The following is a 15417-nucleotide window of genomic DNA, read 5'->3' as shown; positions in this document are numbered from 1 at the left end:
ATCATCTTTAACTCGTGCTTCCAGAAGCAGAGTGCTTGTGCATTTATACACCACTAAATTATTTACATTAACATTAACTGTTGCCAAGTACTTGTTGAAAGGGAATTCAAAGGAAACTCTGGATTTGTTGGGTTTATTTTTCAGAATTTTCTAAGGTCTTTACTTTACTAAATGAAGTGCCATAAGTTATGAATTAGTGCAATACAAACAAAATGGAATGGATGTGAATAAACTTTCTTTTAGGAAACAATAGCATTAAGTACCAGTAGTAAGATTAGGGTAAAGGTTTTGTTATTATCACATTATTGCTTCCTGGTTAATGCTTAATACTGTAGATGTACAAAATATCAAAAATGCCCAAAGTGTGACAAATATACTGGGGACTGAGTGTCAGTTTTACCTGAAGCAGTTCCTTGGCAGAGCCTCTGCGGTCCACATCCATCTCCAGACAGCGGTTGAGGAAGTCTCTGAACACAGACGACAGCCTCTCTGGGTTCTGCAGCTCTGGAGTCCCGTTGGTTGCTATCAGGTACAGCGCCTGGAAGGAGAAGGTGGTCAAGTAATGAGGGGACCATATAGGAAAAAAACTAAATGTTTCATCTCCATGTATACTGTATGACCACCAGGGAGCAAATGCTGTGTGTCCTGGGTACATTTTATGTCTTACCCTGAGTGGATTCTCATTTAGATAAGGCGGTTCTCCCTCTACCATCTCTATCGCCATGATTCCCAGAGACCAGATATCCACCTTTGGGCCGTAAGCCTTCCGAGTCACCACCTCCGGTGCCATCCAGTAGGGCGTTCCCACCATCGTGCTGCGCTTGTTCTGCTCTGGAGTGATCTGAGCACAGAAGCCAAAGTCGGCTGCAGAGGGAGGCAGAGAGACAGATGCAGGGGTGTTTTAATGTTTAGTGATGCATTTCCACATTTGTCAATGTTTCAGCAAAGTGGTCTTTCATTTAACACAACATAATGTCTCTTAACTCTCCATTTTTTATCATTAGGCTGCTTTTTACTTTAATTATTGCAGAATAAAGTCAAAGGAAAATATACATGTATCAAAAAATGAAGACTTACTGAGCTTGACAGATCCGTCCATACCCAAGAGGATGTTGTCACTTTTTATGTCTCTGTGGATCACCTGGTTGGAGTGGAGGAAGTCCAAGGCTTGAAGACACTATGAAGAGAGGTACAAATATGAAACACTCATACCCACAGAAAGAAGCCTGTACGAAACACAAATTTGGATCGTCCTGGGTGAAATGCTTCAGTGCGTTTGCAGGTTTCCACCTGATTGTATGGGTCAGCTCGTCACAACCACAGATGTAGTGGGTGGTTTTGCTGATGTCTAAACTTGGCTTCTTACCTCTCTGCAGACTGCAGCAATCTGGCCCTCGTCCATGCAGGTCTCAGTCACTACATCTGTCAACGAACCTCCAGCCAAATACTCCATCACCACCCAGAGCTCATCTCCTACCAAGTAACTGATAACAGCAAGAAAGATAAAGAAAAAGAGATAAAAACATAATGAAGAATGAAGTTTACAGTTCAGTTGTTGCTTCATCAAATCAGGTCTTGGCATACTGGCTGAAACTTGTACAGAAAATGAGAACAAAGCTTCCAACATTTGATGCATAGTCAGTAACAACAAGAAGCGGATGATCAAGCATGTTACTGCCAGCTGTGAACAAAGGCATGAAGAACAGTATCATGAAATCAGGGCCAAGTGGAACAGATGCTATAAAAGTGTTAGAACCAAAAAGCTATTATGTTTTACAACAGTAGGTGGCAGTAATACACCTTAAGATGGATGCAGGCCACTTTGAAAATGAAAAATGAAGAAGAGCTAAGAACAGCAGAAGAAGAAAAAGAAGCAAGAGATCTGTAAAGAAAGCCCAGAGGATCCTTCAATGTCATTATGGTAACAGTACAGCACCATCATGGAGACGTGCACTTACTTTGCTTTCAGACACCATACTCAAATTAATATGACATTCATACTGCTGTGGGAGCTTATTTGTGTAAGAACCATCTTAGAAAAACAAAAAAAATAGAAAATGATTTCATATGCTACTAGGAAAACCATCATAATCCGTATATGTTGTGTTTAAAGGCCCTTTCCTATATCATGTAAATATGTGCAGTATATCTGCGCTTGTGCTGAAAATTGAATATCATCTGCCCTTTATTAAGCTAAAATGTTAAACACTTGGTGGTTCTAGCTTCTCAGACATGAAGATTGATTGCAGCTTTTTTTTCTTTTATATCAAAGGAGTTTGAACATCTTTTGATACTGTTGACCGGAGAAAAACAAGCAATTTCAAGACATTGAAGGTCATGGAAAATGTCATGGCCATAAAATTCTATTCAGTGAGGATCAAAAATCTACAAAAAACAAGCATAAAACAGCCTTACCCCTGTTTGTACAGTTGACGGTTAGGGTTAGGGTTAATCCATTTAATTCTGCATGAAATGTGACTCTGCATGTGAAAGCGTACCTATCCAAGTAGTTCACTATATTGGAATTCTTGTTTTCCCTCATCACCAAGATCTCATTGATGATCAACTCTTTCTTGGGCTGCTGCTGCAGGTTCATTTGTTTAATGGCCACCTGAGAAAACAAGTCAAGACAGCAGCGGATTAGAATAATTCACCCTGATGGCTTGTTGAGGGAAAATAAACAACATACATAGAATATACAGTATGTGGATGTTGTGAAGTTGTAAGTATAGTCTGACTTACCTCTTGGCCAGTGGCTATGTCGATGGCAGTGTACACAGTGCCAGACGCTCTGATGAAACACAAGATCAAAATCGCATCAGTAATGCACCATTATAGAGTTTTAAAAAGGCTCATAGACAATTACATTTACTAAAGTACTGGGATTAAGAACAAATTCAGGAGGGCTGTACTTTACTTGCATCTTTCCATTTTATGAAGCCTTATACTTGCACTCCACAACACCTCAGAGGTAAATATTGTACTTTTCACTCCACTACCTTTGACTGACAGCTTAAATGACTTGTTAAATAATTTCAAATTTCATACTCGTCCTTTCCAGTGAAAGCCATGCCAGATGTGGTGATTTTGAATGTTTGAAAAAAAACTGAAGAACTAACTGTTCCTTTAACGGGTTGAGAAAATTCTCCTTTTTCTTAAGCTAATTTATCTGTTTAAAAATCCTCTTGAATTTGCTGGAAAATGCCTCATCGTGATGCTGACGACAGGAGTGTTTTTTCTGAGCTCATAAAAGGCTGACGTTTCAGAGATATGTGGTTCTAACAGGAGAGCAATGATGCAAACATGATGATCTTATATAAGAATGCGCTGCTGTAGATTAAACTACCTGCAGCATCTTAAATATGTCAAATTTGCTCAACCTTAAATGTCTACAGCAGTAAAGTGCAACAAATACTAATATTAATCCAAAAACATCCCATGTAACAATGAAACGCTGTCAGGGAACGTTTTTCTGCAGAATAATTACTTTTAATTTTTGTGCTTTGGTAAGAATCAGCTGATAATACTGACATACTTTAACTTCAGTAGGTTTGCAGAACCTTCTTTTGTAGTGGACTATTTTAGTGGTGGTTTTAATTAAATAAAACTTCTGAATAGTACTTACACTAATGCTACTATTTCTTTTAATGAGCTGGATATCCTCATTTAAATTACCTTAGCAGTGATGAGCTCAAATACTTGAGCAATGGTTTCAATAGTTGGTCAAAGGAATGGTATGCAGCCACACTGTCCTTATTTGGAAGTGTAACTCATGAAACTCAAAACCTTCCTCTGTGAATTTAGCCTTCTGGTTTTTCCTCTTTCTCCCTTTCTCTCGCTGTCAGCTACACCTGTGTACTGTCAGGAGGTATAAATAATGAAGCGCACTTCCTGGTGCTAATAAGTTAATGATAACAGAGAGTAAACAGACAATCGTCTACTGCTTTAGGTGGAAGCTTCCTGATCAAATATGGAAATAGTGACAGGGCAGATAACAACCGCGCTGTTTTATCTGAGTCGTGAACAGGAACACTGACAGAAAAGCAACAGCGTTAAAATACAAAACAGAAAGACAAGGAGAAAGAGAGAGGGAGAGAGGGAGATGGCTGAGCTAATCTGGCTCTTGGCCTTTTCAGGATACAGTTCTCATTTCCTCTCGACTTATTTTTCTCCCAGTCATTCAACCTTACCCTCTCTCTGCCTCCAAGTCTCTAAAGTGGTCACTACAGCTCCATATCTCCCGCAGAGACTGACTGTTCCTGAAATTTCACCGTTTCAACACCTGTGTCGGCCGGTTGATGATCACGGAAAGACTTACCCTTGTCCTATTTTCTCGAAGCGTGTGTACTTCTTCTTGGGATCCCCCACACTCACAATACTCCCTGAGTCAGAGAGGAAAGAAAAACATAATGAATGTCCAGACCGTGTAGGTGTCATGACAGCTTCATACAGACACACAATGAACATCCCTAGAACTTTTTCCACTTTTCTATTTCAGACAGATGCTGCTTCAAAGTGCAAGTACATGTATCTGTACTTCACAGTGCATTCTGGTTATTGGGCTAAAGTTACATTGCAGATGGGGGTGGGGGGTGGGGGGAGTAAAGAAGCCACAATCAATGAAAAAAGCACTTCTTTGTCTAAATGGCATTATACTCGTACTCCCTGTTCTTTTACAGAAGAGGTGCACAAGATGTGATACCCTGCTTGTCTTTTGAATCATAAAACACAATAATAATATCAGTAATATCAGGGCACAATGCAGAGGTCACACCTTCAACATTGTTTTAGGTAGTATGTAGATTTGAACGCTGGAGGCATTACGTTATTATTTTTGCATAATTATGATAATTTTTAGACTCAATGTCTTTAATTGTATTGTTTTTGCTCATGAAGATTTTTTCCGAAGACAAAATTTTGGCTTTGTACACCAGATTTGTTCATGGCAGTGTAAAGAATGATTTGATTGCATGAATGACTAAACATGCAGCTCTAAAGACACATACTGAGTCTCTCCAGAATCTCCTCGTCCGTCATTTTTGACTTCTTCCTCTGCCGGTCGGTATGGCGATACATTGTGTTGGACGTGTTCTCCGGCTGGACCTGCGACTCTGGTGGGGTCAGCACCTCTTTCACAGGGGTGGGAGGCTTTGGTGGCTCCATGACGGAGCGGGTGTAGATCTGCAGAGGACAGAAAAGTCTAAGAGATGCAGAGGGCTTTGTATTTATAGCTGAATGATTTCACCAGTGGTGTGATTTTAACTCACAGATTTGGTGTGCTCGGGTCGAGGGGCAATGACCGGGGGCAGCTCATCATCATCATCCTCATCTTCCTCTTCCTCCTCCTCTTCTTCTTCCTCCTCATCCTCCTCCTCTGACACAGGTGGAGCAATCGGGGGTTCTGTCGATGATGTTTTGGCACCCTGCAGGGTAGCGATGCAAGTGAGTCTGGCTGCCTCGCAAGCAGGATGGAATGAAAAGTGTACCTGCAGATCCTCAAATTTTTTCCAAAAATTGAACACAAATTTCATTTTCTCTGTTTTGAGTTGTTACCACAATTGAACAGCCTGCAAAACCCGAACCAGCCACAGTTTGAGTTCTGGCCAGTTGAGGTTCAGAAGGATTTTGTGTAACATGCATCGACTGGGTAACATAACAGACTCGGATTACTTCAAACTAAAAATTCATTATATGAATAAACATTTAATTCAGAAGTGGTTAAAAAATCTGCTTGTGATTCATATAAAAAGAAAACTGTTTAGCTTTTTGAATATTCTACAAGAAAAACAAAAAAATCGGGTTAATTTTCAGCAAAGTTCTGTTGATAGCAAAGGAAAGCATTATGAGTCGAGTGGGAGCTAAGGAGTGAGGTAGCATTCAGTGCAGTTTATCTGAAGGAGTTTGCGCTGTGGGGTCTGGGAAGGTGTGCCATGAACAAATGATGAGAATGAGTTTGGAAGTAACAATCTGTTACATATTTAACTGTGCTATAGGAGAAAACATACTGCAGCACTGCAGTGTGCAGTATGGCGATGAACTGCAGACGTCCTGTTGATATGGAAGATACCTTTTAACAAGTGTGATTAATAAGCCTCAGGCATATTTATTATGCCTAATGCTCAGCCTCTTTTTCCCCATCCAAAACTCTACTTGCCTTGGATCATCTTCCTCTTATGGAATGGAAAACACTTCATCCATTTCCAGTCTCGTCATGCATAAATGAATCAGTGCAGCTTAGTTCTAGTGATTAAAGGGAAAGGGTCTGGCTGAAGGGAAGTCCCAGTTCTTCATTCAGACATACTGGGCCTCTGACCTGCTCCAAGGAGGGCTGGGCCAAGACTGCAGTGCAGAAATGAGTGTCTGGCTAACTGTAAGCAGTTAGCCAGTGAGGGGCGTGTATTTTTATTTTTTTTACAGAGCCATGCGGTAATGTCTACAATGGTGATGGAGTTACAGGCATTTTATTGGCAATGTGGATCAAATTGTTAGGAATATGAGCTCATACATGCAGTTTGACAGTCATCACAACCCTCTGTGGCAAGCGCCACTGTCCTGCCATTTCAGACACGGTCCATTCAAAAGAAAATCTTTTAAGAGGTGCTCTGGTGAAAGATAATAAATACATCTATAACATCATAAAGTAATAGAACCAATCATACCCCCCATGAAATTTCAATACAGAGAGTGATGATGCCTCTAAAATCAAATATTTGTATGCAATTTGCATAAGCCAGGTGGCATAATCAATATTAGGTGATCAAATAGTTCAATTTAGCTTCAAGGCCAATGCAGAGATACATCATGTGGAAAGTAATATGGAGGAGTTACCTTGTCAAATAATGCGCTGCAGGTTCTAAGGCTGACAGGAGGCCCAGATGACAGCAGTCGGTTCTGAATGTGAAGGTTGAAAATGGGAGGATTTACTCAAAACAAACCCACACAGTTTGTAAGACTAAGTGAAGTTCAGGGGAGGGTGGGGATGGGGCAGGGGGACGCAGCTGTGGGGTGGACGTCATGTCCATACATTATCCCCAGGTACAGTATGAGGAGAGGACTTATGCCACCTTAGGTCTGTCCTTGGCATAGGCCTTGAACAATATTCTCCACTACATTATTTCTCTTCAGATTTCTTGCATAAGCTCAAATATTGTCCTTTTATTTGGACATTACAATACACATAAAAACCTTTCAGTTCAGTTCATGCACTCAGAGTCCTTATGTCTATACCCGATTTCATATTTCCACATGAAATGTGAAAGATTCCTTAGTTAATAAACCACCAAAATGAGATTACACTCATTAAATATTGTAATACACTCAACATACACAGAAATGAACAGCTGTTAAAACTAGCATTAATTCTCTTCCACAGTCTTTATCATGCTGCTCTGTGAAGAACTTTTAGGCACACATTGTGTTAGAAACCTGAAAACTTGAGTCTTCAATGTCACCTTGCATTAGCTGGCAGGAAGGCATTGTTACTGAAATCAATGCTGCCTTATTCACTTCAGGAACAGGCTGAAAAGTTTTTAGAGCAGAGTTCCACATGAGGAGAGTTTGCTGTTTGTGTTCTTTAGGATGGCCTTGGATAGGTGAACATAATTGTTATCTGACAGGAAAATGGATTTGCTGTTCATAAAAGAAAATAATGAAAGATTGGCTGATCTATTTGATATTTAATCCTGCTTTTCGCTATGTAACATATAAATGGCTGTATAAATGAACACAATGGCATCTTTTCATGCATCTATGTCTTTGTAATGTTTTACTTCTCAGTATCAATATATTTCCACTGAATTGCAAATGTAGGGACTAAAATGTTACAATTTTGAAGTCCTGAGACTGAGTTTTCTTAGGCGTACAAATGTCAGAGCCATGTGCCTTTTAGACTTGACTGAACTTAAAAAAAATAATCCAATCAATCCTGCTGAGCTGCTATAATTCAGATTATCAATAGACTTGATAATTCCAACACCATTAAGTGCTTTAGCATCTAGCTGCAATACTTCTGCTGCAACCCATCACAAGAAATGAACTTAAAACAGATCCATGCACCAACCATGCTGGATTCTGAAGTATCTGTGAAATAGGACAGTAATCAACACACAATTGATGAAATATCAGGAGCAATGTGAGGCATCGCTGATCACAATACTGTGGATGTTGTGAATGTAGCTTATGAACTGTGGTTGAGCTTTCTGTATTCGTCGACAGATATGTGTCTGACACTCAAACTTAAGAAAGTTAAATGTTCGGGACTAATGTGAAATGAGTGAGCACGACTTAACTGGCATTGCAACAGAACAGAAAAACCAAGACTAAGAAATCAGTCACCTAAAGCAGCAACAAAGAGCAACAAACATCATGAGCACTGTCAGTGTGTCTGAAGAATTACTCTGACTTTTTCACTATATTCAATTATTTTTAAGGTAAAAGCCAAACAATCTCTGGGATGAATCTAACATCTGGCACACTCTGAGGACATAATTTAGCATGTTAGATTCCAAAATCTGGACTTGGATTTCTATTCTGTGGTCTGACCAATGCTTGAATTAGGATGCAACTCAGTGTCTCTACTGCCAATATCTGCAGTCACAAATGTACGCTGAGCTAATGCCAAGGTGAGACACTTTATCCCAGATGTGAACCACAGGCTCCAATGGATGTTCAGAGAGGTCAAATAAATCTCACAATCCCAGTGAATAGTTCTTTCTTTTGCATCTAACTAAAGGATTATAAAAAATAACTTCAAACTGTTAGATTTGTTAATCCTTGACGACAGCCTCGGTGGTAAGTATAAGTGGTGAAAGTGAAGTGCTTACAGAAAACAGCACATCCGTTCTCAAATATTTGCCTGCATTGCAGGTTTGTGGAAGCAGCTGCTACAAATAATCTGACAGAGAGCATCAGGTAGCTCGTGATGGGTTACTGTTTCTCTGAGAAAAGAGACAGTTTGCTTCTTTAGACCAGTTATTGGCAGCTTTCCTATAGTTTTGCTTGGCCAAGACAGCACGGCCCAATCTTAAGATAAAATGTGAGGCACTGCAGCCAACAGCTGAGTCACCTCTGCGTTCTATGGACCACTGTGACAGTCCAGAACTGAGATGCTCTCAAATACCCTCATTGGACTCTCACAACCTTTTAGACTGACTGCCACACCCATCTGCCCTTCACTGGCTAAGAGCTCTTTCAAGCAATAACCCTGCATGAAGAGATCCCAGTGTAGTTTGCCTCAGGCAGAGAATCTACTGAACAGACTTGGATTCCACTTCTTCACACAGCGTGCTCAGGCCAAGGCATTCAAAGCATAGATTACTCTGGTCAAAGCCAGGAATGAGGTCAGCACAGCGGGAGTCCTTCTAGATGCGGTTGAGCCTCCAGTGAAGCTCGTCTACGGGTATTTCAAAATCTGGTTAAGTAGATTGGAAAAATAAACAATGAGCAGCAGTAGCTCTCACAGCAGTCACCGTTTCTGTGCAGGAGCTGCAAAACTGTTTGGCATGTATGCAAAATTCAGGGAATTATGCCACATCGCGAGGGCAGTAAGCCTCTAGAGGGGAACGCGCACATTTTGCCCATTGGAGGGGGAAGTCTGTGTGAAATGAACGTGCCTGAGAGCAACACCACAGCCTACTACAGAAATTCCCAGAAAGAGTCCCGAGTGAAGTGAGAAAGATTTACTGTGGTGTAGTTGGAGAGGCATAATTGCTCAGAGGTTCAAGACAAAGAAATAAAGCCACAAAATGTTGCAACTTACCTGTTAATCATTACACTGTCTGATAAATCACGAGGAAATAGATTTGCCTCGATACATTACTCAGAGATTACCGAAAGTAATAAAATATTGCAGAGAGTCTGGCGAAGGACCAGAGATTCTGTTGATTTGTAATTAAACTATGATAATAACCAGAGTGTCTATGAATGCAAAGACAGCAACTAAAATGCTGATTAAACAGACAGGGAAGCCTCCAACCGGCAAATATTTTTTGTCAGATTTTGATGTAGTGTCTTCTCTTTACAAACATTAATAATCATCAACTGTATGTAGCAAAGTATGTTTAGATATACAGGAACTCACCAGAGTGTTTGCTGCTATGTACCCATGTGCTGACTTGTCTGAAACAAGAAAAAAAGAACACTTTTATAGAAGCAGAATACTCATCATGTTTTGTGTCAGACATGGGAATAGATATGAAATGTTTTGGGTGGTATTATTTCATCAGTGCTGTGCTGAGCTTACCTCCCGAGGTGAAGCTCATGTATTTCTGGTTGTTGACGGTCTCTTTGGAGTCGTAGAACTTTAAAACGTCCAGCACGGCCTGGGGGTTCTTCTTCTGCTCCAGTTTAGTGATGTTGGAGGTCTGTAGGAGCCGCGCCCACTGCTCTGGTATACCCTGCACAAACAGACAGAGGTCACATGTTAAAAGTTCTACACAGAAATGCAGTTAAAGCTGCAATAATAAAGTTGTTTCTTAAGGAATGACTGAGTCAGCTGTCCTCAGATCACAGATATAGAAGCTGGGTTTCTGTTGTAGCAACCAGGCTTTTAGGATTTGGGTAGACAACTTATCACGACTGAAACAGTCAACAAGTTGAGACCCTTTTCAGTCAGCTGAAAATATCTTCTTTATCTTGTATAAAACACTACATTTAATATTGTTTCTAGCATCTTAGCTCTCTGAGTTTTTGGAGTTTTAAGAACTACATGTTAAAGGAAAGCCATTTGCTTGACGGTCATATTCAATCAACATTTACCAGAATAATGTTGATTTTCTCTCCTAACTCTAACAAGAGAGTGAATAAGTGTATTTTCCAAACTATTTCTTAAAGAGGTTTGTATGTTTTTATGTCACGTTTTGCAATTTTTATAGCCTGCAGACTGACATTAAGTCTTTTATAGAGGCTAACTGTCCTGAAATATTCTTTTATCTTTGAAATATTGTGCATACTTTACACTTTAAACAATACTCTGTGCTGTTGGAAAAAAAAAACAGCCCAGTGTTCTGCAGCAGAAGCGTTGGCGTTAGGGGGTCAGAAAAAGATTAGACTTGGAGGAGGATCAAGAGGCAAATCAACAGTAATACACTCTATTCTCCCAGAAAATCACGAAACAAGTGAAAGCAAAGTGGTTGGTTTAAAACTGTTCTAATGGGGCTCTATGTGTCACTTTTCAAATGAACAAGGAACTATTTGCTACAGATATCATGCACAGTACAGGGTGCAGTTTATTTGGAAGTCAAATAGACCAGAATATATATTCCTTGGTGTTTTATTGAGGGCTGAAGATAACATCTGAACTTCCCAGAAATTATATTATGGAAAAAAAATCCCCTTAGGCCTGAATAAAGAATACTTAACTTCTGTGTTACAGATTGGCCTCGCTCAGGTTCACGTTTATCCTTGTTATCATGGTCGGTTTCATAACCAATTTAAATCGATACTATATCTGTTTTATCATTTATAGCATGATGCTAGTACTTTTTCCATTGAAGACGATCTTATCAGTTCCAATTAATCAACCAGCAACAACATAATGAACACTTGTACAACATAATACAATTCTCCTGCAAAAAATTCTATTCAACTATAGTAAAGAAGAGGACTTAATGTCTGGTGTGTCTTCCGATATATGTGTATCATACTATAATCCAACATTATCACTCAGTAGCACCACAGAAATGATCATAAAGCTAAAAAACGATCTCAGTTGAGCCTAAACCTTTCCATTAAACAATGAAAGTTTTGTCGGCTTTGTTTTTTTGCACTGAACTCACTAAAGCGTGTCAAACAGATGAATGAATTTCTTTTTATTACTCTACATCTGCTTAGAATCCCTAATTGTTTGACAGTATTAAAGTGAAATATAGTATAGTGGTATATAGTAACGTCATCTACTGCAAACTGAAACTGCAGCTAATATGTAATTTACCAAGAAATCGCTAAAGGATTCCAGAGCAGGTTTCAGCTGACAGGGAAGATGTAGCGATTGCTATTCGAGTCACTTGTTTTACCAACATTATTTGGAGGAAAATAAATTATTCGTTGAGTCTGTCACCTCAGGGAGTTGTGATTTTAGAAATGCATACCTGGGATTTTGTTTTCAGATGGGAGGTAAATTTTAGAAGCGCATCAGTCCCTATTTATACGCCTGATTGTCAGGTGAAAGGGATACTCACTGTGAATTCTCCTGTTACAGCATCAAAGCCCACATGAATGGTGTGTTCAAAGTCTGAGGGTAGGGATATCTCAGGACGTTCCTTCTCCTTCTTCTTGTTTGCTAAAGGAGGTGAACAAAAGACTGATTACAGGCTGATTTTTACACATTGGAAACTAGTAAACTGTGTGAATCAGTGTGGGGCTGAGCGTGAAGGTGACACATGAAAGAGGGAGGAAACTCACTCTTGTCTCCCCCGGGGAAGATGGAGCGCAGGCGGACTTTCTTGTTTTTCTCTTCAGGAGCCATTGGAAGCGGTTTAGATGCGTGATTCACTGATGAAGAGTCTCGGGAACTACTGTTCATTCTCAAGGGGGGGGCTGGTGGCTTCTCTTCAATATCGACACTATCAGACATCTTTAGTAGCACTCACAATGTCCTGAGAAATGAGAAACAGAGAAAGAGCGGGAGAGATTTTAGTGTCTGTGTATAAATCAGCAAAAGCTCGAATAGAAGCAGGTGATGGCGGCTCCCAAATCCCTTTGGTTTTCAACAACCTTGCATTTTGACTTGTACTTAACCCCAGTAAATGTACAAAATACAATAAATATCAGGGGACTAAACTGAGAAATACAAGTTTGCTTCTGTTGATTTTTAAATGTTACCGTCAATATCAAGGTCGGCAGCAAGCAACGGAGGTCGACCTTGTGGAAATGGCTTTGGGGATGCTGTTTGACGATATAAAAATTTGCTATTGAGCTCGGTGAACTCTATCACAGTACAATAATCTACAAAATGTCCGAAAACAATATGAAATTGGACATCACAATTTCCTACAGCCCAAGATGACATCAATTCAACACTCAGCAGTGGCAGATTTAGAGCAAAGCAGCAAACATTCTTGAAAAGTTGGAAGCAGTGAATGCTTTTTTGGTTGATAACCTAATTAATTGATTAATCAAATAATTTCTTCAGATGCACAGAAGACTGTAAAATACACTCAAAGTTTGGCCAATTTTACTTTTTTAACATGAGGAATCCCACTGCAGCATCACAAGGTTCAGGTCTGATAACTTACAGATTCTCTGTTAACACATCTTCTCTTATTTAGAATTAAAAGAGGACACAGCAAAAATCAATGCATGAATCGTGTTTCCCCCCTGCTATTTCAGCAGAGGATCTTTGGGACCGAGGTGGAGTCTGATGTCCAGTGGGTCTGTTCAGCTGTGAAAACGGTAACGAGGAATTGATTCTAAGAGAATCTGGCAAGAGTAAACGTTTCCATCACTCATCCCCTCATCCTCCATCTACCCATCCCACTAGCATCTTAGGCTCCTTCACTGCCTCACCCCGAGGCCAAGCCCATCATGTGATGTGCAGCACAGCCATCCCAGAAAGCGGGCCATGCAGGCTGCCCCCTCAGTGGAGACCTACATTAGCAAACAAAGACACACTCCTCAGCTCTTACAGTGTGCGCACTGCCTCTGACAAATTACACATGTGCCTTCAGTGTGGCCTTTACAGTTTTATAGAAGCATTTTCTGCACAAGACAAAATCTGATAGGTCACAATGCACTCTTTGTTAACTTCCCAAAGAACTGGTTTTGAATAGGGGAATTAGATTAGATTAGAGGGAAGATGTAACACGATAAGAAGCCATGATTTAATCTGATATTATTATACAAGACGTCTGTGCATCCCCTAACTGTGTTCTTGGGAAACATGTAAAGTGTCATTTCCCTATAAACTTGTTCAGGCAGGAAAACAGAACAAATACTCAACGATCTCTCAGAGCATATTTACTGTTTTTATAACTGTACAATGACTCTGATACATCTCTGATAAAAAAGAAAACAAACCACAAAACATGAACTTTTTTCATCTAATCCAACCGTTTTCCTTTAGGTAAAATTACAAATATGCATTCATGTGTCATTAAATTTAAATATTTCTCACATATATACTAGAATATGAAATATATATCCATTCTTATCATGTGAAAATCTCTCAGATCAAACATTGATCTGGAGGCTACCAACAAACTGATGTTTCCTACTGAATCAGAAAGCCATTTTTTACTCTCCTCTGCTAGTGAATTGCATTGAGATACCTGCATGTGATCCTTTCAATTAGATAACTTATTCAACAACGACTGCAGGAAATTATGTGGCAGATATCAGCCTGTACACCACCGGCCTTCAATACCGACAGAGCTTGAATTTCTGAGCCTTATCTGAGCTGAGCTCAACAAATGGTGGACATGAGTTCAATGCTGAAAAAGCACAGGGTTGGCAGCGGGGAAGTGTTGAACATGATAAAAAAACAGATAAAAAAGCATTCCAGCATCTTTGTCAGATAGAGGTTACATCAGTTGCATCCACGTGCAACTACTGAATTACCCTCTCCCAAGACAGTTTTATGAAAAATAGTGACTCACACCTAACAGCAGGGTTAACTAAAGTTTCATTTTGATTCAGCTTCGCTGGAGGGCAACCACTATTTTTGAAGAACCAGGCAGCTACTGAGAAACTCGACGGTTTTAGAATACAGCCATGTCCTTATGATTATTTTGTTGGCGTATTTTCAGGATCTTATGAGATATACCGGTGGTGGGGGTGGACTGCTGCTGCTAGTTTCTGCTGGGTGAGTTCCAGGTGAGAGTCCAGACAACAGCAGAAAACAGGTTCGCTTAGGTTGGAGCTTAGGCGTGTCACCAACAACAAAACCCAGCAAAACTCCGCTGTTTACAAAGGAATGTCACCATGATGACATACTAAAGCAACAGGGAGTAGCGGACAACACAGCTGTTAAGGCAACCCCAGTTTAGTTAAAGGATTATGTAGCTATATGGCTTAATACTGTACCACCAGGTCTAAGTGAGGAAATACTGTCTGCTGAACTGAGCATTTAAGCAACACTGAGCTTTCAGTTTTCCCCATGCTGACAAATACTTGTTTTATGTTCCTTTTTAAGGTTTAATTTAACACGGCACTTATGTATCATTTCTAAATTATCCATAACCAGACTGGCTGAACCTCTATTAGAAAAAAGGGCAATTACTGAAACACTTTCAGTGATCTAACTTCATAAAGTAGCATTCAAATGTTACACACTGCGGTGCATAATCCCCTACATATATTCACCTTGTCTGTTGTTCCTTACAATGACAAACACAAGGGATCCCCGCATAACTAATGCAGCTGTGACCGACGCCTCTGTTAATCCATTAACTTTATCTTGTAAACAGTGTTGCAAGCAGTATG

The 15417-nt window shown here is 40.0% G+C and overlaps 1 protein-coding gene across 2 annotated transcripts in view; it reads right to left on the bottom strand.

Annotated features, from left to right (window-relative positions):
• LOC110967955 (serine/threonine-protein kinase PAK 3) overlaps window positions 1-15417 on the bottom strand; it is a 31581-nt gene that overhangs the window by 3363 nt on the left and 12801 nt on the right. Inside the window, exons 2-15 of one of the 2 annotated variants that reach the window (XM_051937786.1) lie at window positions 12400-12593; window positions 12177-12277; window positions 10241-10394; window positions 10079-10116; window positions 6829-6891; window positions 5268-5423; window positions 5007-5181; window positions 4319-4382; window positions 2743-2791; window positions 2499-2611; window positions 1367-1484; window positions 1078-1177; window positions 668-864; window positions 401-538 (exon numbers count right to left, since the gene is read on the bottom strand). In XM_051937786.1, the coding sequence (XP_051793746.1) occupies window positions 401-538; window positions 668-864; window positions 1078-1177; window positions 1367-1484; window positions 2499-2611; window positions 2743-2791; window positions 4319-4382; window positions 5007-5181; window positions 5268-5423; window positions 6829-6891; window positions 10079-10116; window positions 10241-10394; window positions 12177-12277; window positions 12400-12571 (1638 nt within the window). In that variant the 5' untranslated portion in view covers window positions 12572-12593. The remainder of the gene's footprint in view (window positions 1-400; window positions 539-667; window positions 865-1077; window positions 1178-1366; window positions 1485-2498; window positions 2612-2742; window positions 2792-4318; window positions 4383-5006; window positions 5182-5267; window positions 5424-6828; window positions 6892-10078; window positions 10117-10240; window positions 10395-12176; window positions 12278-12399; window positions 12594-15417) is intronic. The other variant, XM_051937787.1, reaches the window with a different exon arrangement.

This window comes from Acanthochromis polyacanthus, chromosome 17 (assembly GCF_021347895.1).
Source record: "Acanthochromis polyacanthus isolate Apoly-LR-REF ecotype Palm Island chromosome 17, KAUST_Apoly_ChrSc, whole genome shotgun sequence".
In the NCBI taxonomy this organism is placed as follows: domain Eukaryota; kingdom Metazoa; phylum Chordata; class Actinopteri; family Pomacentridae; genus Acanthochromis; species Acanthochromis polyacanthus.
This window is presented reverse-complemented; position numbering and strand designations above follow the sequence as displayed.